We start from the raw sequence: 25,838 nt of genomic DNA, 5'->3' as shown, positions 1-25,838 counted from the left end.
TTAATCCGATCGGGAATTTCCGTTTAAAAAGGAAGGTTGATTTGAATATTAATTAATAATGTCATCAGTAATTTTGAATTTTCTAATTTCTGTCAAGGTTTAGTCAATGAATTTTATAAATTGTTCTACAAAATAAATTACTCCAAACCAGTATCTTCAGATAATTTTTCGTTATCTTTTTATTTGGTAAGTTATCTTTTTCTTTTTGGAAAGGTACGAAATATGGTTTTTCAGATCGAAATTTTTATTTTATTTATTTGGATATGGGAAAAATTAAACATAAATGCTTTGTAAACAACAAAATCGGCGATAAAAAATAACCATTTTAAATTTCAAAAATTAGAAGAACAAAGGAAACGATGGATAGAAGCTTTAGGTAAATGTTGCACCACCCTTCAAAACAGATAATGCCTTTATTTGCGAGAAACATTTCAGCAACAATTTCTTTACTCAAAAAACAAAACTCCATAAATACGCCCTGCCGTCGATTTTTCTTCGTGAAGAGAAACAAACTTCAATAAACAATGTTAGACCAGCTGAACAAATTGAAAATTCTACGATTACTGAAAATCCCACTGTAGAGAATCTAATCCTTCCTGTTATGCCCAAGGCCCAAAATAGACACCCAACAAAATCTTCTAGTGTGTGGCAAGTACTTGAATGCAAGAAAGTTAGTAGTCTTACTTCAAAAGGTAGAAACGTTTATTATATGGACCGATATCAGCGAAAAACAATTTCAAAATTAAAAAATCTTTTGCACGATTCTTAAATTATCTCCAGAAATTTTAAAAGTTAACGCAAAATCAAATTATTGAACTAATGCTACCCCTCAATTCAGTTTCACTCGCCTTTTAAACTAGCCCACTCATGCCCAAAAAATCCCAATTTACACACAAACTCGTTTAATGAACTACTAATTTGTTGTATATGTTAGAATTTGTATTAAAATGTTTAATTCTTAATTAGTCGTTTTTATTTTTTTAAAATAAGTATCAATTTAAATCAAATTGAAAAAAAAATAGGCAACTAGGTATACAGAAACTAGTCAGATATGCAACTTGTTATACATTAGTTTGGCCTAACGCTAGGGCAGCGCCACTTGAGCGCGTCTCCGAAAATGTAATCCCACTTGACAGTCTTACTATAGTTTAATTGTCTGTGCCGACTCTATTCTTACAGGTTTCTACCTGTAGTTCTCGGCTTTCCTGCTTGGTGGCGCTGACGCGGTCGGGCACGCCGCCAAGATGGCGTCGAGTCACCACGTGTACAGTGGCTTTATAAAGACAGTGGCGACAATGGCTAATAAACCCCGCCCATCCGCCATGTTGTGTCGAGATTTGAATCGGTACTATGACTACCATGAGAATAACAATGATGATTGTTGAGAAATTAATCCTGTAGATTAATTATAATGAAAAGAAACGGCAAATAAGGTCACATACCGTTACGGTAGTCCCTTTTTGAAGTTTTTGGAGGAAAATTACTTGTTATTTGCTGAAAAAAGTCCGAAACAAGACAAGCGTGCATACACAAAGTACATAGGTGCATACGACCACAAAATAATTTAACTGTTTTAAAATAAGGGAAAATAAAACAAAATGTCAATTAACGTTTTTATCAATCTATTAAACAATTTACAAGGCATGTCCAGCGATAGACTACTTGCATATTTGTCGCCTTTACCTTTAGTTTTCTTAAAATAAGTCCTTAATCTAAATACTATATATCTACGAATAATCTTGTTTTTTAAATTATGGCAATTGGGAGTATTAATTTGCAATTGCTCCATTTCTTTGAAATAAAATTCTTTAATGTTCACATTTTTGTCTTGAATAAATTCAAGGTATTTTATGAAAACACTTTCCATTTCTAAAAAGAAATAAAATAATTCTTCACTGGCGAAGAAAAGTGTTTCGTTTTTGTACTGTTTAATAAGCACCAATTTGGAATATTTTGTATTCAAAGGTTTTTTTGAACCTATCGAACCTATACAAGTTTCACAAACTTTGGAAGTCCTTTCAATGCTACAAATGATATACCCACAAATATTATAAAGGGCATTTAGTTCACTATAGTTTAGATTTAAACCTTTACTAGGTACATTTCTAGGTACACTTATTGTCTTGTAATCTGGCTTCTTCTCCTTTAAAGTTTTCTAGAAATCCTGAAAGGAATGTTCTATCATCTTCACTGTAGCTGCTAGTTCTTGCTTCTTTGAGATATTGTGCCACACATATTAACTTTAAATTATTTTTAACTTGAAGTGCATTTGGCACAATCTGTTTGCTTCGTAGCACACTAAACAGATTTTCTAAGCAGTCCTGGGAAAATCTGCTAGTTAAAACAAAGTCATACTTTTTATCATCAAGTAATTTTTTATGTAATTCCAGCATGGAACTGGTTGTCACTAGTACTCCAGTTTGAGACGGTTTCCAACATTTTTTGTATCCCACTTCCATGCATTGAAACATATCCATAAAATCGTTTAGAAAGGTTATTGTGTTCTTGTAGACGCTTTCATTATGTCTGCTCAATGCTGCAGATGGATGACGTGAGGTCATTATAAAAAACCATTTTTCCACTTGTTCCAAAAAAAATGCTGTTGTCAAATATTCATTTTTGTTCAGTTGCACAGCCAAAAACTTCAATGCACTACTTACAGTGTGACTTATCACATGTGCTGATATGCCCACTTTCATTTTATTAAAGTGACTAGGCAGCAAATCTTCTTCTGACAATTTGGGAGCCAATTGAAAGGAGCAGGTTTCTTGATGTTGGGCTCGTACTTTCCTTGTTGGTAAATTATTTTTCACCCCAACGTCTCCATAAAGCTTGGTTGCTCCCACCCATATCTGAAGTGACACTTAATATATTTAAACCAATTCTTTTGGAATTTTCAAAAATTTCTTTTATTATATCCGCAAATATTTGTCCATTTACTGAGTTGCCTGTGAAATAGTAAGCAACAACTTGCTTCCACCTGGTATTGACGTCTCCTAACATAAAAACCAGGACATGATTTGCCAATGCAACATGTTCTGGAAGAGTTACTTCACCAAAATATTTGTTTAGCGCACTGTCGTATTGGTTCCCTTCGGTTATGGCACATTCATCCATAACCAACATGCAATCCTTTTCATGATTATTAAATGACTGAACTTTTATGTACAAAAATTCGAAAACTTCCGTTAAAATTCCACTGTCAAATTTTAAATTTTCAAGCCTTTGCAAGGTCCGTATAGAGGGTAAAGGATAACCTTCCTTTATTAGCTGCTCATAGCCGCTGCTCCCACAGCTAAACTTTAATTTTAGCGAGCGGGTGATTGTACTGCTTGACCACTTCATGAATTTTGTTGATTTGGACATCTATTTTTTTCTCAATGCTGTTATTTTATCCTCATTGAAAATTTTGTGTGTGATGTGCATATCTTCTGAATTATGGGATGTTTTCAGGCTGAGTAGCTTAAGCTTCTTGCATGCATTCCTGTAAAGACGTTTGTACTTGACCACCTTCTCTCTTTCTTCCTGATACATATTAGCAGATGACGTACTGGGTTCGGTAATGACAGATTTAGCTGCAATGAAAAAATTACTTTTTAAAACCTCTTGTTTTTAAATCTGTACATACTGACTCCTTCTTACTAAGTAGTTCTTACATACAAAAATATAACTCATTTTATATTAAAATGTAACTTACAAGTGGGCCCTCTTTTCTTAGACGACTTTCGTTTGGAAGCTAAAGGTGGTGAGAAGAAAAAAATCGTAGGTACTGCATTTGCTTTCAGTTTCCTCGTTCCATCAACTCGAGTCTTTTCCCACATTTCTGGGGCAAAATGTGCCTATAAATTATACAAGCATTCTGTAAAAAGCATAACTAACACCACACTATCATTACTATATGAATAAAACATCAAAGAACATGTAAATATTATGGCTGCATTCAATAAAAACTTAATTATTTTTTTATTATCATGTATTATTACTCCCTACTACTATTTTATTTTGGAAAATATGCAACCAATACATAGTTATCTACTTGAACACTTTAAGTATTTGAAAGGTATGTACATAAATGACAAATAAATATAAAATAAAGACTTACCTCACATAAGCATGAGTTATCGGTCGGTTGCCAGTTATCTCGTTTAACTTTAATCAGCCATTCTTTACGACGTGCTTTGTCTCTTGGAAAACGTTTCATTAAGAAATTTTTCTCTGAAGAGTTGCTGCACTTAACTGCAGAACAACCAGGCATTTTGTACTGAAACAAACATTATCATTATTTAGGTTGTCAGTTCAAGAAATGGTTAGGAATTCAAGAATAATTTTCAAGGTATTTTAATCCCACCTGACCTGACCTGACCTGACGTTTTGAGGCACGGGCTAGAAAACTGTTTTGAGGTTATAATTCCGCCCATTCCTGGTCTTGACAGACTTTGAGATGTTATCTCTGCTTTGAGGTAGCTTAATTCGTCGATTATTATTATCTTCAAGAAACTCTTATTACACATTTCGATATTCGTGTGGACAAATAATAAAGATCAAGACTGTATACTCACCCACTACACAAGTAAGCACGTTCCTAATAAAAAAAAATCCGCACTATAAGTATTTGTAACTATCTCTAATGTTTTGTAAAACCACTATAAACACTGCCTCGAACTGCATACACTTCACCTAAACGGAATTTCTCACAATTGAATGGAATAATTCGAATCTTATCAATACATTCAATGGTGAACATAAGATATTTCGACACAAAATGGCGACTGTATACCATGTGACTGCATCGGCCAATCATTCCACTCCATTGTCGCCACTGTCTTTATAAAGCCACTGTAACCACGTGCACCTGAAATTTATTTAATTCGGCAATTTCCTTCCTTCGTTTCCCTGCCCTCGTGCTTCCAATTTTCCAAGACTAACAGCAGAGCTGCTTTTCGACTCCTTTCTCGAGTCCTCGGACCGTTTCTCTGCCCGTTGTGGCGTCCTAACCTCCGCTTCCACGTGGTCGACTGTTTTTCTGTAAAAAACAAGTTTAATCTCACCCAATCTCCACTAAAATGATTTCAAGCTGTATCCCGGCACACAAGGCACCAGAATCAACACTTAAAACACAATTTCAGCCAAAAACGCTTCGATTTTGCAACGATAACAGCGAGCTGCACTCGGACCCGTCCGCTCTCTTCGACCGCTCGATCGAAACTCGTAGGTAGGGACATGGTAATGCTATTGGGGCTACCCCCAGCCTGTCTGCCCAGAGGACGTTAGGCTGCTCCGCTCCCTCTCCTGTTCTCCACCGGAACCACCGTCAGGGAACCCATCCCAACAAACCACACTCCAAAAATTAGCGGGGTTCATACCCTCATTCTCTCCTTCTCTCCCTCTCACTAATTCCACAAGTTGACGATACAAAACTAACTTCTTACGTGTGTTAGTGTGTAACCTGTTACGACTCCCTCTTACCCGCTGGTTTCCATTTCTTCTTCCATTTTGACCTCCTCCGCGAACCGGTTGAAGTTCTTCACTTCCTCCTCCTTGGTTTGTTCGGTCACTTGGAAAGGGAACGTCCCTCCTGTGGCCGCCTCCCTTCTTCTCCATCTCTCTCTTGCCTCTTGCCTCCCTGGGTCGCCGCATTCTCCAATGATGTGTTGGGCCGTGTCCTGCGCACCTGTTGAACAAACACACTCACCCGTTGTCTCCGTCAGGTTGAACCTCCGGAGGTTACCCTCGAAACCGCGAGACTTGCTGGCCACCCACGTTGAGTGGGCGGATGCTGCCTCGATGTGTAGCGGAACGCAACCCGCCAGCACCTCGAGGGCCACGTTCGACGACGTCCTGTAAGCCAGATGTTCGAATCCTGCGGATGGAAAACCATCGATGCCTGGCGCCTTCTTCGGTTTCTCCTGGATGGTCCTCCTGAGTTCCTGTTGGGTAATCTCTCTGGCCTGGTCGTCGCTCCACTCTGGCCTCTTGGCTCTCGTTTCGCGATTCTCGGCCGTGTCTGCTCCTGGATCATCTTTCGGGAATTACTTCCGGATGAGTGCCATCGCGGTTTCCGTCCGGTTTCCGGCCCAGTTCCCCTCGTTGTCCTGGATCGACGTCCACGGCGTTGCTGCTCCCCTCTTCTTGCTGGTGACCAGCTTGTACGCGAGCCCCCACGGATCCTCCGGACTTCCCTGAGCCAGGGCTTTCCGGAGCGCCTCGATCTTCGCCTCCTTGATCGCCATCTTGTAGGCTGCCCTCTCCTTTTTGAAGGTTTCTCGGAGCTCCGCTCGGCGCTCCTGGTTTTTTTCTCCCTGCATCTGGCTCCCCGCCTTCCGAACTCCTGCCCGGATCCGTCTGAGTTTCGCACTCCACCAGACGTTACCTTTCCTTTCTCTCCTGATCCCGCACGGAATGCGGGCTTTGCACGCCCGCATTGCCAACCCCTGGAGGGCGGAAGCCATGTCTTCCGCCGTATCTTCTTCGAAGGTCGCCCCTTTCGCGTCCCTGAACAGCTGCCAATCTGCCTGGTGCACCATCATGATCCTCTTCCTTTCCCTTGGTTGGTCGTTTCTCTCCGATATCCACGCTGAAAAAGATACTCTTGTGATCGCTGAGAGTTTCTTCCTCTCTGACTGCCCAGCTTTCCACCGTCGCGTCCCTGGAAAGTGTGATGTCGATCCAGCTCTTCCCGTTGGCAGTCTCGAACGTCGGGATTGAATCCCGATCGTTCTCCACTACCAGGTTGGCTGCTCCGACTAGATCGATGATCTGCCGGCCCCTGATGTCCTCTTCTTCTCCCCCGAATGCTGGATGTCTCCTGTTGAGGTCCCCCGCGATCATGGTCGGCTTTCCTCTTCTGCTCGCCAGAAGTTCCTCCAACACCGTCAGAGTTCCTTCCAACGGGCCCTTCGGAGGGACGTACACGCAGGGATGGGCGTCGACGCGTCGACTTTATTTGTCGACATCGACACGTCGACAATATGTCATCAATGTCATCAATGTCGACAATGTCATCAATGTCGACAATGTCGATAAAACGTCGACACTGCGTCAACAATATCGACAATGTCGGAAATTGTAATATGTAATGTGAGGTTATGTATGACTTAAATCTCACATGCACTGTCGTATATATGCCAACAATTTATTATACAACATTCACAATTATTTCAAATTCGAAATGTCTATGAAAATCTGACATTTAAGTCGGCAATCAGTAATCAATATTGTGATTTAGCATAATAAATCTATTTTAGGTTATAATTGAATTGTACTATAGTATATTATGATACGAGTCTTATAAGAAGCATTTTATCGCACGCACGGTTTTAGAGCACGACGAGCTTGCGAGGAGTGCCCTAAAGGAGTAAGTGCGATAAAATGCCTTATAAACGAGATGTCATACAATATTTTTTCTACTTTGCCACTTTTTCAATGAAAAAAATTATTTAAAATGTAAAACCGTTAAAGTTGAAGGATTCCACCCAAGGTCACGTCTGCAGTCTGCCGCGACACCACAGTATCCGTCAAAATTAAAAAATTAAATTTCACTATTTTTAGTATTATTATTATATCACGCCTTTTCCTATTACGATACGCAAAACAGTATCGTAATAGCATCAGTACGAACGCAAAGTAGAAAAAATCTATTACGGAATTGACAACAAGACGAATATTTAATAACGAAAGGTCATATGACGAGACCTGACGCCAAACTAACAAAAAAATATCTTGGCCTACTGCGTGTTTAAATCAATCGTGAACAGCTATTTTTTTAATACAATTGCTCCTCGTACTTCATATTAGCTGTGATAAGTGTCATACGTAGACAGGTAACTATGTACTTAAATACGGAAGCTTTGTGCGGGTGCCGGGTGGCATCGGAGAACAACTAATTGAAAGCCGTCAAAGGGTCTGCAAATTGTTTTCTCGGTGTTGTATTTTTTAGGATATTTATGTGACTGAAGCGGTATAGGACGATTGCGCCGGTAGTACCTGCCCGTTTTAAGCCGATGGTACGATTGCGCCGAGGCGACGCAAGTGGTTGTTAATACCTGGGCACGATTGCGCCGCACCCCTGATTCTGTGAGCCCCTCAATAAAATACAGGTAGTAGGTAATGGTGGGTCCCAACGATGTTTAAAAGCAATTATGAAAACCAAATAATATAAAAGATTCTCAACAAACCATTTATTTACAAAAAAAAAATATATACAAACTACAGCTTTTTCCGTGCTTCCACAATTTCGGAATTTAAAATTTTCGAAAATTACAAGAATCTTGCCACGTTCACTAAAGATCTTCTCCATTGTAGCGTTTGTTCCAGCGATCACTTGAATATTGTTGGACGAAACTAATGATTTTAGTAAAACGCTGTCCGAATATTCCCAACTAGCCCTACTTTATTTGCAAACAGGTACAGCTACCTTACTAATACTAATTACCCTTCCCGTTAAGGGATTAAATCTAGTACCGGCGCAATCGTACCTGTGGATTACAGGTAGTTTGAGAGACCCCGGATTATAGCAGGTCATATCGGCGCAATCGTCCCCTGCCCGACTGAAGGCCAGACTAATAAACCGATGGGACACCAGATGAAGATGTTGGTACCGACTGTTTCATTGTAATTTTACCTTAAAAATGTTTTGCCATAAGGGTCATTTTTGTCTCATTCATAATTCTTGTCAAATCAGGTAGAAACTCCGAACCCACAGTCCTTTCCTCAATTACAGGGATCGTTCTTAGTAAATTCAGATTTAATTGTAATACTTTGGGAAATACACCTACACAATGCCTCTCCCTGTATGTGGTGAATATTATAGTTTTATTAGATCGGCCTTCAGAGTCAGATAAATATCCTATATGTTGAAAGTGTGCAGCACAACTGCTGCACTGCTAAACATTGGATAAAAGCAGTGACGGCTCGTTAGGGGCGGCAGAGTCGGCCGGGCCGTACCACACAAAATTACGAATTTTATTTTTATACTTTCTGATAAAAAAATGTTTACGTTATTTTTCTTCAAACACAAATAACAACTTAAATTACAATTTACATTTCTGTCTCGTACCTCTTAATAAACGCAAAATTCTACTAAACATAAATTATGATGTCTGTTCGCCTTCATCGTTTTTTTTTAATTGCCTCAGTAAAGACCAATTTAAATTAGATATTGAAGTTAAAGTTATTTTTTCACCATTACAAAAATTAAATGCATACGAATATTTACAAAACTACGACAATAATTGACAAAGGCGTTCCTAGGCTCCTGCGGCAAGTGTTTATTAAATAGGTAATAAATACATTCGGCCAAGGAAGGGGAAGGGTCGGCCAGTGACGTATTTGCCGAGTGCACACAGACTAATCTTTGCACTGCGATTTTTAAACGATGAATACATTCAGAAGTACGTCCAGCTGTCTCGTCTCACCAATCTTAAGTTATGTTGCTGTAACTTGTAACGGATAGCTTAGCTCGTTTCACACAACCCCGGCAAAAGTTAATTTGGCCGACAGCTGTTTTAGCGCTGTGGCGCTGCTAAACTGAGTTTGCTACGGTAACGACAACGGTTGCGCCAATATTTCCATCTCACTTAATTTGGAGTCTATGCAATATGCAAGTTAATCGACACGATACAAACATCCCGTGACACGATACAAACATCCCGTAAAACAATGAGTTGTCGCTACCTTATTTATTTTATCATCGAGAACCTTAGAGTTTGCGTTTGCGTAGTTTAATTCCTTAACTTCAAATTCACGTCTGCTCCTAACCGTTTAACGTATCGTCTTTTGTTTCTGTTTTATGTGTTTAATCTGTTATTAATTATTATAGTATTATTTAAATAGTGAGTGTAAGTGGTAAGTAGGTAAACACACCGACAATGGCAAATGTAAAAGATGTAGTGAGTACCAATGCCGATTTGATTAACTATTTATTGGTAAATAAATTTCATACATTGTCTTATGATGACAAAATATTTGTGAAGAAATTGCCAGTTCCACAACCCTCAATGGTTGATTTAATACAATCGAAAAGTGGTCATAATCGCGCGTTTTCTAAAACTCTGTACTATGGCGGACAATAAATTTAGGCCGGCAATTTTCTGACATTTCAAAAAAGTTAATGCAAGCCACCATTTAATGTCATTATGACTGATGTGTCAGTTTGTCAAACTGAAGGTTTTCAAGTTGTTTGGCGTTTCCTTCGCCCTTTTCGTAACTTACAGATCATGACCCACTAGCATAACTCATTTATAGTAGCACTTCTCTCTGGTGCACGCTTCTTTTCCCAATTTTAATTTTGATTATTGCTGTCACGATGACAAGAATGACAAAAATCGAAAATGGGGTTAGTTGAACATAATGCCAGCTTCACATTTTGATGTCAAGCCAATGACAGGCCGGCCTAAATTTATTGTCCGCCATAGTACCAGAAACATATATGGTTAACGGGCAGCCAAGTGCACTTGCACTTGTTAGTTTTACTATGTAACATTTTTTTAATTATGAACCTACATTTGTCACGCGGATGCCTATCAAAAAGTTAAATTGACTAATTAGAGCTTTACCGATCTACCCATATTCGCGAAACACGAGCCGTCACTGGATAAAAGTGTCATACTCGGCATTGAAATGTTTATTAAAGGCTTTGTTTGGGTCGGTGTTGTTTACAACAATTTGGAGCGTTAAAGGGTGCAATTTTTTGAAGCTGCCAGATGTTCGGTTTTGCCTTGAAATTTTCTACCTAACTCGAACCCGACCGGCCGCAGTCCCGTAGCGAAAACTTTTCTAATAATATAATTTTAAAACATAACGGTAAAAATGAATTTCGTATTTAGTTTCTTAAATGATAGGTAATTGTATAAATTTGGCGCAATCCTCCTTATTGACCAACCGTACTCAGCTTTAGCATTATTTCCAACTTAACCAAATTGTTAATGCGGATTGCGGACCATGTTCGATTTGATTGTTTTGGATTTTTTTTTTAATTTACATAGAGTGCATTTAAAACCGTCACTTTTCTTAAATTTTTATTTCGAGAGTAAGGATGTTTTCTGAATGCAATTAAAACTTTAATTATCGGAATCTCGACATTGTTGACATTGTCGACATTGTTGACAGCTCCCAATTTGTCGACATCTAGCTAATTGTCGACGCGTCGACAATGACATAGTCGACACAAATTGTCGACACCGCCCATCCCTGCGTACACGTTAGAAAACGCGATGTCGCCCCTTGCACCCTCGATGACCACCGTCCTGGTGGTGGGTCCTGTGAATTGCGTCAACTCGATCGACCACCGTCCGGTCCTGACCAACGTAGCGATCTTGTCGGTGCGGCCCCCGCCGTACTTGGTCCATCCGACCCACGTCGGCATGTAACAGTACGACTCTTGAATGAGGACCACATCCGCCTTCTGCTCCTCCGCCGTCTTCTGTAGGTCCGTCGCCTCCCAAATTCACCTGAAATACTACCAGATTATCCCGAGTATTATGCGAGTACTCACCTGTCCCGTTCAGATCCTTGCGGTTCTGCTCGCTTTCAGCTGCATCACCCTCTGGAATTCTGGGCACTTCCTGTCCGTCGCGCCGTGGTTCGTTTGCCCCCTCCTGGCCCTGACGCAGTTCGGGCACCTCTTGGCCTCCGCCGTGCACTCGCTCTTCCGGTGGCCCTCTTGAAGCACAGCTCCTTGCTCTTGCACTCCCTCGCTATGTGGCCGAAACGATGGCACCTGAAGCACTGTTTCACCCGGATCTCCTCCGTTACGAAGCAGAGGGTCAGGCCGACGACGACCTTTCCTCTCTCCATTGCCCCGTGGTGGATTTTCGGTTCCACGGCGAAGACCATGTTCTGCCGCCTCTCGTTCTGGCACTTCCTCTTGGTGAGGAACCCGAAGCTTTTCCGGAACTCTTCCAGCGGCTGTCCTCCGTGCAACCAGTCGTTCTTTTGGTGGACGTCCGCCACCACCTCTTCGGCGCTCCAGTGTGCCTCCAGCCCTCTCAGGATCAGTGTGGGGTTTATCCTTGGGATGTCCCTCACCGTCACTCCCTCCTTATTGCGCAGTTCCTGCTCCAGCTTCTCCTTCTGTTCTTTGGTCTTGCAGGCAAGGACCACAGACCCGTCCTTCCGGGTGCTCATCTGGGCCACCGGGCCCCCGATCATTTTGATGTCCACCTGTTGGAGGACACTCTTCAACCCGCATCCCGAATCTGCCGCGACGACGGTCTCGTGGACTTCCTCCACGCGGGCTTTCAGCCTCTGCGCGTAGGCCATCTTCGGGCCCCCTTGGGACTGCGCCCCCTGGCAGGCCCCACCTGGCGCTTTGCCCCCTTAGTCGGTGCCTCCTCGGTTGGGCCCCCCTGTTGCTGCGCCCCCTTGGTCTGACCTCCCTGGGGTTTCTCCGCGCCCTTCTTCTTTCCGACGGTTTCCCACTGCTCCGTCGGTGGCTGGGCCCCCTTTCTCGCTGGTGGTTCCACCCCGGCTTCCTTGGCCAGATCCTCCCGTAGCTGGTCCAGCTTCTTCTGAGACGGTCCCCTCATGTCTCTCCCTGCTGTGGCCTCCATCCTCTGCAGTCTCACCTGCAACACACGCTCCTCTCTTGCCAGGACAACCTCCATAAGCATGTCGCTTACCGCCTCCTGGATTTCGTCCTGCGCCTCTCGGACCTGACGCTGGTCGTCCCGTCGAAAGGTCAGCTTTTCCGTCATCTCTCTGTTGGTAGCCTCTGTAATTTTCTTCAGCGCTGCGAAGATCCTCCTTCTTGCCGCCTCGATCGTCCAACCTTGTCCGGGCTGGAGTTGTCTGGTGTCGCCGCTCTTTTCGTCTGTTTTCTTCGGAGTTTCTGTCTCCGCTTCCGCTCCTCTTATCAGGACTTTCGTCCTGGTTGGGGCTTACTCCTCTCCGCTTTCTTCCGCCTCGTTTCGCGCTCTCTTTGCGCCGATCTCCGCTGCTGCGGCTGCCGGTGCCCCCGTTGTCGTAGCTGAGGCCGCCTCCCGTTCTTCCCAGTTTGTTGGGACGGGCTCCCGCTTCTCGTCCGGGTTTTGCCCCGAGGTCCCCGCTTTTTCCGCGATTTCCGTCATCGCGGTCCGTGGTTTCGCCGATCCTTCCGGAATGTTTCGGCTGTCGATAGCTGAAACAGATGGCTAACCGCCTACCTGCGCGACCCCTCCTTTGTGTCGCGTCGAAAGCTTCTAGAACGTTCTGGACGTTCCAGAACTTCTCTACACGTGGACCGCAGAAACGCCGCTCTCTAGCTGAAACAGATGGTTAACCGCCTACCTGCGCGACCCTTCCTTTGTGTCGCGTCGAAAGCTTCTAGAACGTTCTGGAACATTCCAGAACTTCTCGGCACGTGGACCGTAGAAACGCCGCTCTCTACAGCCCCCCTGAAAGGAAACTGTAATCCACTTACTTTGGGCGTCGCCCCCTTGTTGTGTGGGTGTCCTCAGCTTCACTCGGGCGCACAGGACACTCGAATAATACCGAAGCACACTTGTTGCACAACTCTCGACGATGTAGCCCCCTTGTTGTGACACGTAGGTCGGCACTCGCTAGCACACAAGGCACAGGGAAGCACAACAAACGGCACAACACAACGCGCAAACTGCCGCTCGGTGGCTGCTCTGCCGTAACCTAAGTTACGGGTTTACAGACCCACTTCACCACAATTCACACACTTCGCTTTGAAAGCTGTCTCGCGGTAGCCCCCAAGCACACAAGGCACTTAGAAAACAAACTTTACAAAAACAGACCCACGTGCTCTAGACAACTGGTAGTCGCTCTCAAGTACGTCCGATCTGTCCGACCGCTCGATCGGAACTCGTAGGTAGGGACAGTGGGAATCTCGTTAATCCATTCATGCGCGTCACTGATTAGATGACGAGGCATTTGGCTATCAGATCTGGTTGGAAACCTCCTTCATTGCGTTTAAACTAGATTGAAATGAATCTAGCGCTCGGGAGTGAGACTCAGTATCATCATATCAGCTAGGATTGACGGGGCAAGTTTGATGACATGGAAAAGACTGTGATCTGCCAACGAATCCTTCTCGTTTCTCCATCCGACTAACCTGAAACAGACTCGATAGCAAAAATTAGAAACGATAAAAGGGGAACGGACGGTTGTAGAAACCAATATGTTTTGACGATCGCCTTTGGAGATTTTCTGGGCGCCCACGCCCCATCCGTGGATACGTAGACGCACCAAACCTTACCCAGTTCCTCCAGGAGCCGCGCAATGCGTAGGTGCTATATTGTGCCAGCTCCCGGTCCGTCAGCCCCAACTCACGCAGACTGCGTGGGCTCGGAAGACCAGACACGTCGCCACGAGATGGTAGCGCTGGCAAATCGCACTTGCGTTTCTTCTTCCGCTCTCATTGGTTGTACCAAAGCTCCACGCACCAAGCACCGGGTGAGCTGAGCTTCGTCACGATACTTGACGACCTTTTTGCGGTGTGCGCTGTCCAAAGAAGGGTTAGGTGCGAAATCGCCGTCCCGCGCGGTGCACGATAAGATCGTCGTATCGAGCTGAAACTCCGGGAATAGGTGTTTCGTCCGAAAGCACATAAGCTCGAAAAAGCTCGATGAGCTTTTGCTCCCGACAAGTGAGCTTAAAAGCTCCTAAAAGCTCTATCGCGGGAGCTTTGTGCTTTCGAACCCGGAGCTTTCTGGCGCATTCAGAAGGTCCAATGGCGAAGGGGCCCTGTAATTAGAACCCTCCTTTATCCCCAGGGAGTGGAACGTAAAATGTTTCCAAGTCAAGAAGTCTGTTTTGAAAATGTTTCTAAGTCCGGTGGGCCGAAATTATTCAAAGCCCAGGGAGTGGAACGTAAAAATTTTTCTAAGTCGAGAAATCCCGACTTCGCACACACTGGTTGGCGAAATTTTTCGAAGTCCGAGATATCACTTTGGTGGAGAAGCCGGACAAAACACGTCTTCTCGCCTCCTATGCTCCTGATGTTTAAAATTCACTAAAATCGCCGTCGTGGCGCCAAAAATGGTCGGATTTTGACGCGGTTTTTACCAGTGTGCTCCCCTTGGAATGACGCTCCGATGCTGGGGGTCCCAGGTGTCAATGGGGCCCGCAGGGGCTTGTCTTGATGTTTATTTATGATTCACAAGAGCACTTCACTCGCGTGCACTATCGTGACTTTTAGGTTGGTTTTCTTGTTTACCTTACAGAGAGACACGTCTGTTCACGACCGCCGCTTACTCGCCCTTGCTTGAATTTCTTCACGTTGACATTCAGTGCACTGGGCAGAAATCACATTGGGTGATATTAATAAAAATAAGCAAATGCTTCCAAGCATTTGCTCTTAGCATTAGATTTGCTTTAAAGTAAAAGCTTTTGCTTCTAGCAATTGCTTGTTTTGGTATTAATAAACAAATCGTCTTGACGAAAGCATATGCTAGTTACTTGATAAGTAATTGCTTGCCGTTCAACGCAGGGCGCCAGGAAAATGAATCCAAAGTGGTGCCGTGTCTATAATTTTTCCCGTGACAAATTTTACAACATTCGATACAATTGGTTGACTTATTTCCATGAGTTCAGCTACCCCAAACTGAAATCCTATAAATAGTTTAACACTATTTATTACTCTATGAATAATTTTATTTTTTATGCCTGGATCAGCCACATATCGCACCAATATTTTTATCTTCATCACCGAAGATAAAGCACCACCACGCGTTTCTTCATCGTGATTCCCAAGAAAATCAGCAATTCACTGAATACTTTCATTTCGGAAATGAATAGTTATTTGTATCACAAGGCTAGAAAATGCTATTTTACAAGTGCAAACACGGTTTGTGGAGCAGAGGCGCCAGCCGAGGCGGCACTAGTGCGAGCACTTGGAAAACATTTTCTCGCCGTGTAATACACACATTTTTTTCGGCTGCCAATTTATTTAAAGCAAAATATAATAATTTTTGTTAAAATGGAGAATTTATTTTTCTTTCATTGGCAACATAAAGGATCCAAGAAGCAACAGTCACGACCAAAGTCAATCAATTCCTCAAACATTCAAAACCATCGTCGTCCTCTCTGTTATTACTAAGACGTCGCTTGGTACCCCCTCGGCCTCTACTGCTATACACAATGTATAGATTGCGATAAAGGATACAAATTTGCCCGACATCAATATTTTACAGTTAAAAAAATGTACCAAAATTCCACACGACATTGACATTTTCTGCTGCCAACCTAAAATCTTTCATTAAAAATTCCTGTTTCGATTTTCTTGCCTAGGCAGGGAAATGCTAGTTTCCAGACGATTTACACGAATGAAACATCAGTGTTTCTAGACGGAGGCCGAAAAACAATTTTTCGTGCCGCCGGCCGGAATTTGGTAAATTACAGATTTCGAAATCGTCCAGAAACACATACATTGCCGGCCTAGTCCGGCTAAAAGTAGGGATTTTGAATTGTCATCGGTTTCGGTTGGCATTTGTTATCAGAATTCTATCAAACGTCAATGTTTGTTCTGTGGATGGCTCGTTAAAAATGTTTTTCTATTTATAACAACGTACAAACTAGAAAGAAGTAATATTTAACTAAAATTAATTAATTAAAATTACGTTTCGAGCCACTTCTTGAATATGGGCTGGTGTATTTATTACAACAAATGTTTCAGGAGAATGTCAAAAAACAAAACAAATTGATTAAATTTAATAAATGTCAGGAAACAAGAGCGATGTTGATTTTAAAATTTAAATGTTTAAATGTAAGTGTTGCCAACACAAAAAAAGTCCCTAATACCAATTATTAAAACAAGTGCTTTAACTTCCATTAAACAAAAAGCCGCAGAAGTCGGCATGAAAAATTTTGTGTATCACACGTCCAGAAACTGTTTTGCGAGCATTCGTACTTACAATACTCGTCTATCGACTCGTATTGCGAACCGTACTCATGCTGGCAAACGTGCAGTTTCTGGCCTTGTGTTTCAAATAACTATTACATCATCTTCTCTTGTAATGGTATTGTCTTTCCTTTCTTTGTAAAATTTACGGTTTCTTGGCACTTGGAACATACTTTTATGGTGCTTTAACAGCCGATTTATAACTACTAGTACGATACGAAGGAGAATGTCATTTATCCTAGCAATTGCTTACTATTTCAAGTAAATGCTAAACTTAGTAAAAAAATAGTAAAAAATCCTAATATCATCAAGCAAATGCTTTCTAAAACGAGCAAAAGCATTTGCTAGCCAGGTCTCACTAGCATTAGCTGCTACACTTGTATTAATATCACTTAAAGCAATTGCTTATAAAATAGCGAACAAAAACATTTGCTATCTTTTATTAATACGGATAGGTCTCATTTAGTTATACCTTTGAATCACTAATAAGAGTCATATTGCAGTCCGATTTTACTCCACTAATAGAGCGCGCCGACACTGAGGGTCTTGTGGTGGGAGTTATTCGCTAGCGTTTAAGGCTGTTGCACAGTAAACTTTTGGGCGAGGTGTAGTTCAAGTTGCAGAAGTATTCAGAATTCTTGGATCGGTCAAACACTGCAGCAGGTACCCTCTCGAGACCGGTCAGTCATAAAATTAGCATTTTACAAGAGAATTAAATCTTCGTATTGTGAACAAATTTGTTGGCAAATTTTAGATTTTCTTATTTCTTGTAGTTTGGATGTATTTATCTGTGCACTTTAGTAGTTGAATCTCTTACTTGCAGAAAATTCTTTTGAAGAAAATAACGGACAATGATTAATACAAATGTAAAGGCTATGACTTTGACAGTGTCAGATTTTTCGTATCTCTGCTATCTTTATAATTGATTTCATATAAATGTTCATCAAGTGAGCTGTGCATATGTAAAAGCACCTTTAATTTAGTTACATTACAAAAGTCACATTTATGAAGGTCATGTCTAATAAATCTTTACTTGGTAAAAATACAAAGACAAAAACAAATAAGAATTACTTTAATTTTTAATCAGTAAAAAGACGTAACATTGCTTTTGAAATCAGCAATGTTAAAATGGACGAAAACTGAAAAATTAGTCAAATCGGGTTCGCGCAGAGCAAGCAACTTTGAAAGTTAAAGTCACTAGCTTTAGCTTTACTACTAACAGAAAATCAGATTTTCATGCACATTTATATGAAATTGAGTATAGCTAATAAACGTCAAACAACTGACACTATTAATCAAATTTTAACGTAAAAATAGTTATTAGAGTCCAAGTTTTACCCATTTGCGATGACGTCATTATACCGGGTGGGCCATCGTATACGCGCACGCGAGAAATCGCGACTTCTAATTAAATAAAATCTGTCGAAATTTTCCAGACTTACCTGGCTATTGGTAAGGTACATTTCATAATTTTTTGATAATTTTTCACTTAAAATTGGCGAAATTTTATATACCTGACTAATTATTGATAAGGTATATTTGAGAATTTAAAAAAAATTGTTTGTTTAATAAATAAGGCCGTAACAGTTTTATTAGTTTTTACCTATAAAGTTTTTACACTAAATGAATCTGTATCTGTTAGCCCATCAAACCCTGGTGGCACAATTACAAATTTTGACTTGGTTAGCTAAATAATTCGCTTTTTTATTTAAACGTAAGCCAGACGGGTGATTTACGGCACAATGGTATAATTTCCCAACAAAGGTATAGCCGACCGTTTTAAACCTTTTTGCCATAAAATTGACAATTTCCATTGTCACCTAAATTTAGTAGCAGGTCATAAATAAAAATGATTTTGAAAGTTGAAATGTAAAACTGCGTTTAATTCAAAATCTAATTGGTATTTTTTCCGTAGATTTCGTAAATAATTATAGGAAGTGAATCTGGATAGGTTAGTATAAAAATCAGAATTTGACTTTTTGGTTGAAATTTACATTTTAATTTTTTTGGCTTTGTTTGTAAGTGAAAAATTATCAAAAAATTATGAAATGTACCTTACCAATAGCCAGGTAAGTCTGGAAAATTTCGACAATTTTATTTAATTAGAAGTCGCGATTTCTAGCGTGCGCGTATACGAAATTTCGTCCACTGTCATTCCACTCACATATGCTATAAAGCGACCTTTAGGAACGAATAACCTCGCTTCACATGTTGACATGTGTCAATCAAACTGTGTCTATAATTTATGTTTTTATGGGTGACAGTAATAAATTTCAAATTTTAATTTGCAAACGTCAATCATAATGACAATAAAGCTTAAACTACACCAAATTTTTGTGAAATGATAGGAAAAAGGTGGACAACATTTTTTGTCCAGAATATGTAGTATGTTTATTTATTCCTGGTTACTTTGTGGTTATTTTATGTTCCTGTCAATTTGACAATTTTTAATTTTTTTCACTTATTACATTGATTACAAACATAACCTTTCGAAGCAATTGTCAGAAAATTTCATAATATGGGTATGGCTTTCTTCGACTACAATCGTTTTCATACCTAACCTCATAACAATAATGAATTGATCATAAATAATTTATGATCAATTCAAATTAGTTTCTGATCCTAGCTCAAACGTGAAGTTACTAAATAATGACGTCATCGCAAATGGGTAATAATTTTACTCTAGGATCAGAAATAAATTTGGATTTATCAAAAATAACTATCAAATTTCAATTTTGTTGACAATTGCTTTGAAAGTTTACGATTGTAATCAATGTAATAACTAATAACTGAAAAATAAAAAAAATGTCAAATTGACAGGAGCATAAAATAACCATAAATAAACGCATCGCATTTTTTTGTTTGTTCCTGTTGTTTCAATGGAGAAAGCGAGAAAGGAAATCGTGACGTCATCCCAAAAGGGTAAAAATTGGACCATAACTTCAAAGTTCAGAGATTGAATCTTATTTTCGTAATCCTACGGGTTATTTAGCGTAGAAAGGTAGAATTACAATAGCACCCATTTTCATTACCTATATGTACAAATCATTTCCATTAAAAAAAACCTGTTATCGGATAATACTTACAACTTTTCTCCAATTGCAGAAAAATACTTAGAACTTTGTCAGAATCATTTAGACATTTATTGGAAAAAATTATAGTTTCTGTATAAATTAGTAGGGGTTTTAATATTCTATATTCAATCGTTACTAAGAACAAATAATTACCTACAGCTTGGCCGTTTACTCGACGTTACTAGACGCAGGTAGTTTGGCCCAAACGACCGATACCGGGTTCGATATTGGAATGGATGGGAACAGAAAAGTTTATGAATGTATAATTGGGATAAATATTTTCCGCTTTGTGATTGCATTTTGAGTGTCACATTCTGAGATTATATAGTTTTTAGGTTAATAATAATTAGATGATATACCTATTTTAACTTAGGTTTCTTAATTTAATTTTTTTCAATCCATTTTCATAAAGTAAAACGCCCCAAATTAATTAAACCAAATATCTTTACATCAAAACATTTTCATTAAATTTTAATCACGGATTTTATTTCTCTATATATTGTAACCTCCGAAAGACAGTCACACACAAGCACCGGAGCTGTATTTGTTAGGGAGCGGGTCGTGGTTCGGACAAACTCTTGGATTCCTCCACAGAGTTCGGTACAAAACGAAATAGGGCGCCAAGTAGCTTGATTTCGGCTCTGTACTACTGAAAGCCGCTCGAAAAGGAAACAAACACAAACTTTCAACAATATATTGACTGCCTGTCAAACACTCGCACCTGTCAAGCGGCGAGCAACTCGTATACAGCGATCAAAAAAAATATACTGGCCAGTCAAGAGTACTCTTGTCACACTTGGGCGTAAAAAAAACAAAGCAGTTCAAAAATAACACTTATCTAAGGTTAGTTAGTTACAACTTACAACTAGGTTAACAATTACAACAAGACTTTAATTTCCGTGATTGACTCTCTCTACCTTTGACAAAACAAACGGGACGACAAACGGTAAGTCAGAGTGCGTATTCTTCGCAGCTCCACGGACACGGGAAATCAAGACAAAAAAGTCCGAGCTGGCGAACCGTCCTCGACGCGGTACGATACGGTAGGATTTACAACGATTTGACAACGATACAAATAGCGGTAGGGTACGAAACAACTCTGGCCTGCTTTCCGTGAATCCTGCGTACTACGGGGTGGATTCCGGTCGGCTCCGGTAGGTCCTGCTACGGCGCCTCAGGAGGGGTGGTGGTCGTAGCCCTCGCTGGTCGAATCTGCCGCGGGGTCGTGATGCGAGCTTCCGGGCTTTCGCCTGCCGAGGTGGCTGGGATTTCTCACCCCCAAATGGTGCTATAGCAGCCTTATCGGCGACTATCTGCGATTCTGGCTGCGAAAATTGCCGTAGCGCGCGTTCGAATTTTAATTTTGTGCAATTTTTACCTCTTTTGAGGATCAGACGTCGATTCGCGTGACGAGGTTAAGCGGCAGCGTGGTCAGCTCGCAGGTTTTCGGTGGTGGTTCTCGAAACGCCGCTGGATCTATGAAAATGCTGATTTTCGAATATTTGCTAGCTGATTCGCGCGATAATTACCTTAGATGGCGTCGATTTTGCAGGGTTGCAGGTCGGAAAGCGCGTCTCAGTACACGGCCATTACGGAAAAATGAAGACGGAAACTCAAGGCTTTTCCCCCCTTTTCGTCACTCGCGCGGCGTTCTCCTATTGGCTCGGCCCGGGTCGGAAACATGCTGATTTCAGTTCGCGCATTCTTGCCAACTTAACGTGGTGCGTTTTCCTGCCCCGTGTCTGATTCCGAGTTGGTTGACCGGATTGACGTTAGGTTGTTTGTTTACCTGCGCGACGTGGGCGAAAAGCGGGATTCGGGAAGAAAGCTAAACTGGAAGAGGATTCGGAAGGAGCCCCGTCCCAGGGAAAGAACGGGACTTTCGCCATGGGTCATCCGGGGCGGAGACGCCTTCCGCGGCTGAGAAGAAAACATTTAGACAGGACAGCGGTAAAGAAAGGAAGTCGCAGCCGAGATGACTTGTCGACGTGTAGTGGCCGACACACTGAAATTCTGAGGCACGGTAAAACGGTATTTGTCCGGGTGCCTCACGTCGGGTACCGAGAAATGAAATTAATTTAGGAAATTTTAGGTTCGACTCCCTTCGAGGGCTGAGCCGAGATGCGAACGTGTCGAGAGTCACGTCACTGATCTGTTTTGACTTTTTATTGTGTTCAGGTGTTCGCACAATGGTGTAAAAGTACCCTAGCATTTGCAGGACCCGCTCCGCCTCCTGCACCGGCGATTTTGACTGTTACACAGCCTCCCTCCTTAAATAAAATTTTGTGACCGAAGGGCGCAAAATTTAGAACGATTCGGAAAGGAGGTTGTCGCGACAGGGGTGATGCGCTCTTTACTCAGAGTCAGTATCGGACTGAGGCTCATAATCTCGGTCGGAATCGCTCTGATCTGATCCGTCCTCAGCATCCCGCTCGTCACCAGGTTCGAAGTACGGCTTTAAGTTTGACACATGCCATCTACCTCCGCGGCTGCCGTCGGGGTTCAGGAGTTCGTAAATTATCGGCGAAACTCGTCTGGACACAGTACACAGCACGTACTTGGGTGCCAATTTGGCGGAATACCCTCTATATTGATCGGAAAGGGTCTTGTTTCGACGCCAAACTTTCTGTCCGGGCTCGAACTGCAAGTCCCTCTTGTTCTTGTTATAAACGTTTGAGTAACGCACGTGAGCGTAACGTGTACCAAATTTGAACTGCATGGAAGAAAATTTTTAATTTTTAATTTAAATTTTTAAACTGATAGTTTTTTTACTGCTGTACCTAGGTAATTAATTTTAACAAAAAAGTAATACCCAATTTTTGTGGCGGTGCACAGTATTTATGCACCTATAATACTTTCATATAAATATAATTTAGTTTTAAAGTCATTTTCGTGCTTGTCATAAGTGATGGGACACCCGGTACATAGTTTAAATTTTTATTTCATACTATCCGGTAGATGTTCAATTGCATCATCAATTTGAGTCCGGTAAGTGAGTTATAATAACAATATCATAGCCGGAAAGTGTCATTAAGCAACACCTAACGGGCTGTTTTATTTTTATACATCAAATCTGATATTGAAAAGTGAAAAAGACAAAAATATTTGGCAGTTTAACCTTGAAGTCGTTGGGGCTTTACGTGAATTTAGTAGGCCATTTTGTAGCCTACTCACAACAAATTAATTTGGTGTATATATTTGATGGGTATAATTGGTGCTCGATCAAAAAAAGTGTTATATGTAGGTATTAGGTATTTTAATTACTCTCTATTATTAGAATTAGTGATTGGTTTACTTTGTTAAAAAGATAGAAAGGTTATGATACCGCACCGCGGCAATCCGGCCATCTTTCAGGTATATTTTAAAAATGGGATTCATAAGTTGACCATGGCGGCACGCCGGGCCTGCCCCGAGGATGTTCCCGTGAGCCCAGTGCAAGTATCTTCCCAACAAAAGTTGCATTGCGGGCGTTAAGTAGTGATAATGTCAACCCGAGTTTACGACCTCCAGGGGCTGCAGGTAGTTGAGAAGTATAGTGGACTGCCTAATAACCGAATTTTACGCGTTTTGTTGAGGCTTTTGTTTATTTTTTTGCTTCCAATCTAATATTGTTTTTCCAAAAACTGAGACAGTAGCCCCATGAGATACGTTCTTCTGAATCTAGTGAACTTTTTAAATAGTCTCTAAATGAAAAATTGAGCAAAAATAAGGAACATTGCTGAAAAACGTTATTAATTTTTTTAAAAAGAATGAAGCGATTTTTCAAAAAACTGAGACAGTAGCCCCGTGAGATACGTTAATGTTTAACAAAAAATATAGTCACCATAGCTTCAAACATAAAACTGTGGAAAAATAATTAAAATCCGTTTAGCGCGCTTTACCATTGCTTGGCCAACCACTAGGCAACAGCCTTAACCATTTTTCGCCGGTCTCTGCTGATGACCTTTCCGATCGGGGGATGTTTGCTTGGGGTGGCCGGTCGAGGGGATGAGGGCGCGGGCTTTTTGAGGTTTGTTTTTTTCGGGGCAAGCGAACGAGTGGTACGGCATTCGCCTCATCTCGAGCGGGTAGGTCAGTGCCCGAAAGTCATCTGCGGTAATCGGATTGACCCAGCTACCATCAACGCACGGCTTTGCCTTCGAGAAATTAATTCTTTTAACATTCATCGTGGCGGGTGATGGTTGGGTTGTTTTTGCTGTCTTTTTTTTTTCCTGTCAATTTAGGTGCAGGTCTGAAAACTTTTCCTACAGGTTTTGTAACTTTTACTGTAGGTTTTGTATCTTTTGCTGTAGGTTTTGTAACTTTTGCTGCTCGATGTCTGAATCGCAACGATTAGGTCCGTGATGACTGATTTTCGGATCGCGGGATGTTGCCTGGCGGGGCCGGTGACTGGAGTTGGTTGCTTGGTGGGGGCCTCGGCGGGGACGGGGGCGCGATTTTTCGGCTGTGTTTGGCGGCGAGTTTTCTTGCCCAACACTCTGGTAAACCTGAGGCATCCGCTGTAGCTGGCTGTGTGGGCGCCGCGACTGTTACCGAATTTGACCGCAACGTCTCGGGTCTTTTTACAGACCTGAATAGCGTGACTCCCAACACATTTCACGCACATTGTTTGCGCGTGACAATTTCAATGCGAATGGTGGAACCGGTGGCAAGGATGGTATTGGGTTGGTGTCTCCTTCTTGCGGGGTGCTCGACCGTGATAAGAAGGTGGCAAACCGTCCTTCATTCGAAAATTTGCCCCTCATCCTCTAGAACCTCGACGAGGACTAGCGGCAGGGGCTTGGAGATCATTCTGGACAGCTTGAGCAGTGCCAAACCCTTTGAGGGTTTTTTTTCTTTGCCTTCGAGAGATTAATTCTTTTAACATTCATCGTGGCGGATGGTGATTGGGTGAATTTTTCTTTTTTGCTTCTTTTCTGGCAATTTAGGTGCAGGTTTGTTAACATTTCCCGCAGGTTTTGTAAATAAATAAATAAATCTTTATTCGTATTATTATACAAATTTGTATGTACACTTGTCACAAAAAAGTATGATATACATATGTATATAGAAATGTATGTATAATTGCCTATGTGTATAATTACAGAGCTTTAGGTAAATGCTTTAATTCTAAGAAACTGTCCTCGAAAAATTCTTGCAGTAAGCGGAAATGTTGTAAAACGTAAGGGATGCATGTTATTATCGATCTGGAATTGGTCAAGAAACAAACTGTGCCCATTTTGAACATTTGTTGCATACATTTTTTTTATTTATTAGCACGTAGGCTTTGAAAATATTCAGGAAACAAATACATAGTGCGTTGTAATCTTTGCGAAGTGGGCTTTTAAACGAAGTATCACTTGGCATACCCTTCCATTTGGAAAATAAAAGTTAGAGGTTGTTGCGAGCTTCCGGGAGCAGATTTGCAAAAATCAAATGCGCCAAAATGTGGGCAAGGAAAAACAAAGAACGACCTGTTTCTGGATCTTGTACAAATATCACCTATGTCCAAGTTATTAATTTTATTCCAATTAAAGTTTCCACACTGTATATACACACACCTGCAAATTTAAAGGAACGGAGATAAAATCTAATGATTTTTCCATATGGTTAATATTTTTTAGGTAATATCTTAATACGTAGGTAAGTTGAGCAAGTGGATTTTTTTTTACAAAGTTTGTACAATTATGAAACCTGTTGGAAAACAAATAACACTTTAAAAACTCAAAAATGTCAGAACCGAAAAAAATGCTGGTTTCAAACAGAGTAACTTAATTGTAGATTTTGAACTTATTTAATCATTTAATGCGTTTTTTTTTTCATCAATACCGTGTGTTACCGCCCCGAGCTCTTTCAACTGCAGTCATTCGTCTTTCCGTACTTCTGATAAGGCCATTGATAATTTCTTGAGGCAAACTGTCCCATTCCTCAATTAATGCAACTTT

The 25,838-nt window shown here is 41.2% G+C and overlaps 1 protein-coding gene and 2 long non-coding RNA genes across 4 annotated transcripts in view; 1 reads left to right on the top strand and 2 right to left on the bottom strand.

The window, feature by feature from the left end:
* The window catches only part of LOC138140563 (uncharacterized), a 142,525-nt gene that overhangs the window by 55,386 nt on the left and 61,301 nt on the right, over window positions 1–25,838 (top strand). The window lies entirely within an intron of this gene.
* LOC138140564 (uncharacterized) lies at window positions 1,606–2,807 on the bottom strand. The gene is made up of 2 exons (XR_011162610.1): window positions 2,661–2,807; window positions 1,606–2,599 (listed from the first exon to the last, which is right to left on the bottom strand). It is a non-coding gene; the product is annotated as an uncharacterized lncRNA (long non-coding RNA).
* On the bottom strand, window positions 3,233–4,257 carry LOC138140561 (THAP domain-containing protein 2-like). The gene is made up of 3 exons (XM_069061637.1): window positions 4,103–4,257; window positions 3,698–3,839; window positions 3,233–3,575 (listed from the first exon to the last, which is right to left on the bottom strand). The coding sequence occupies exons 1-3, from the start codon at window positions 4,253–4,255 to the stop codon at window positions 3,367–3,369; spliced, it is 504 nt and encodes a 167-aa protein (XP_068917738.1). The 5' UTR covers window positions 4,256–4,257; the 3' UTR covers window positions 3,233–3,366.

The sequence above is a fragment of the Tenebrio molitor genome, chromosome Y, assembly GCF_963966145.1.
Source record: "Tenebrio molitor chromosome Y, icTenMoli1.1, whole genome shotgun sequence".
Classification (NCBI taxonomy): domain Eukaryota; kingdom Metazoa; phylum Arthropoda; class Insecta; order Coleoptera; family Tenebrionidae; genus Tenebrio; species Tenebrio molitor.
Note: the sequence above shows the minus strand (reverse complement) of the source record. Positions and strands in the feature narration are given on the sequence as shown.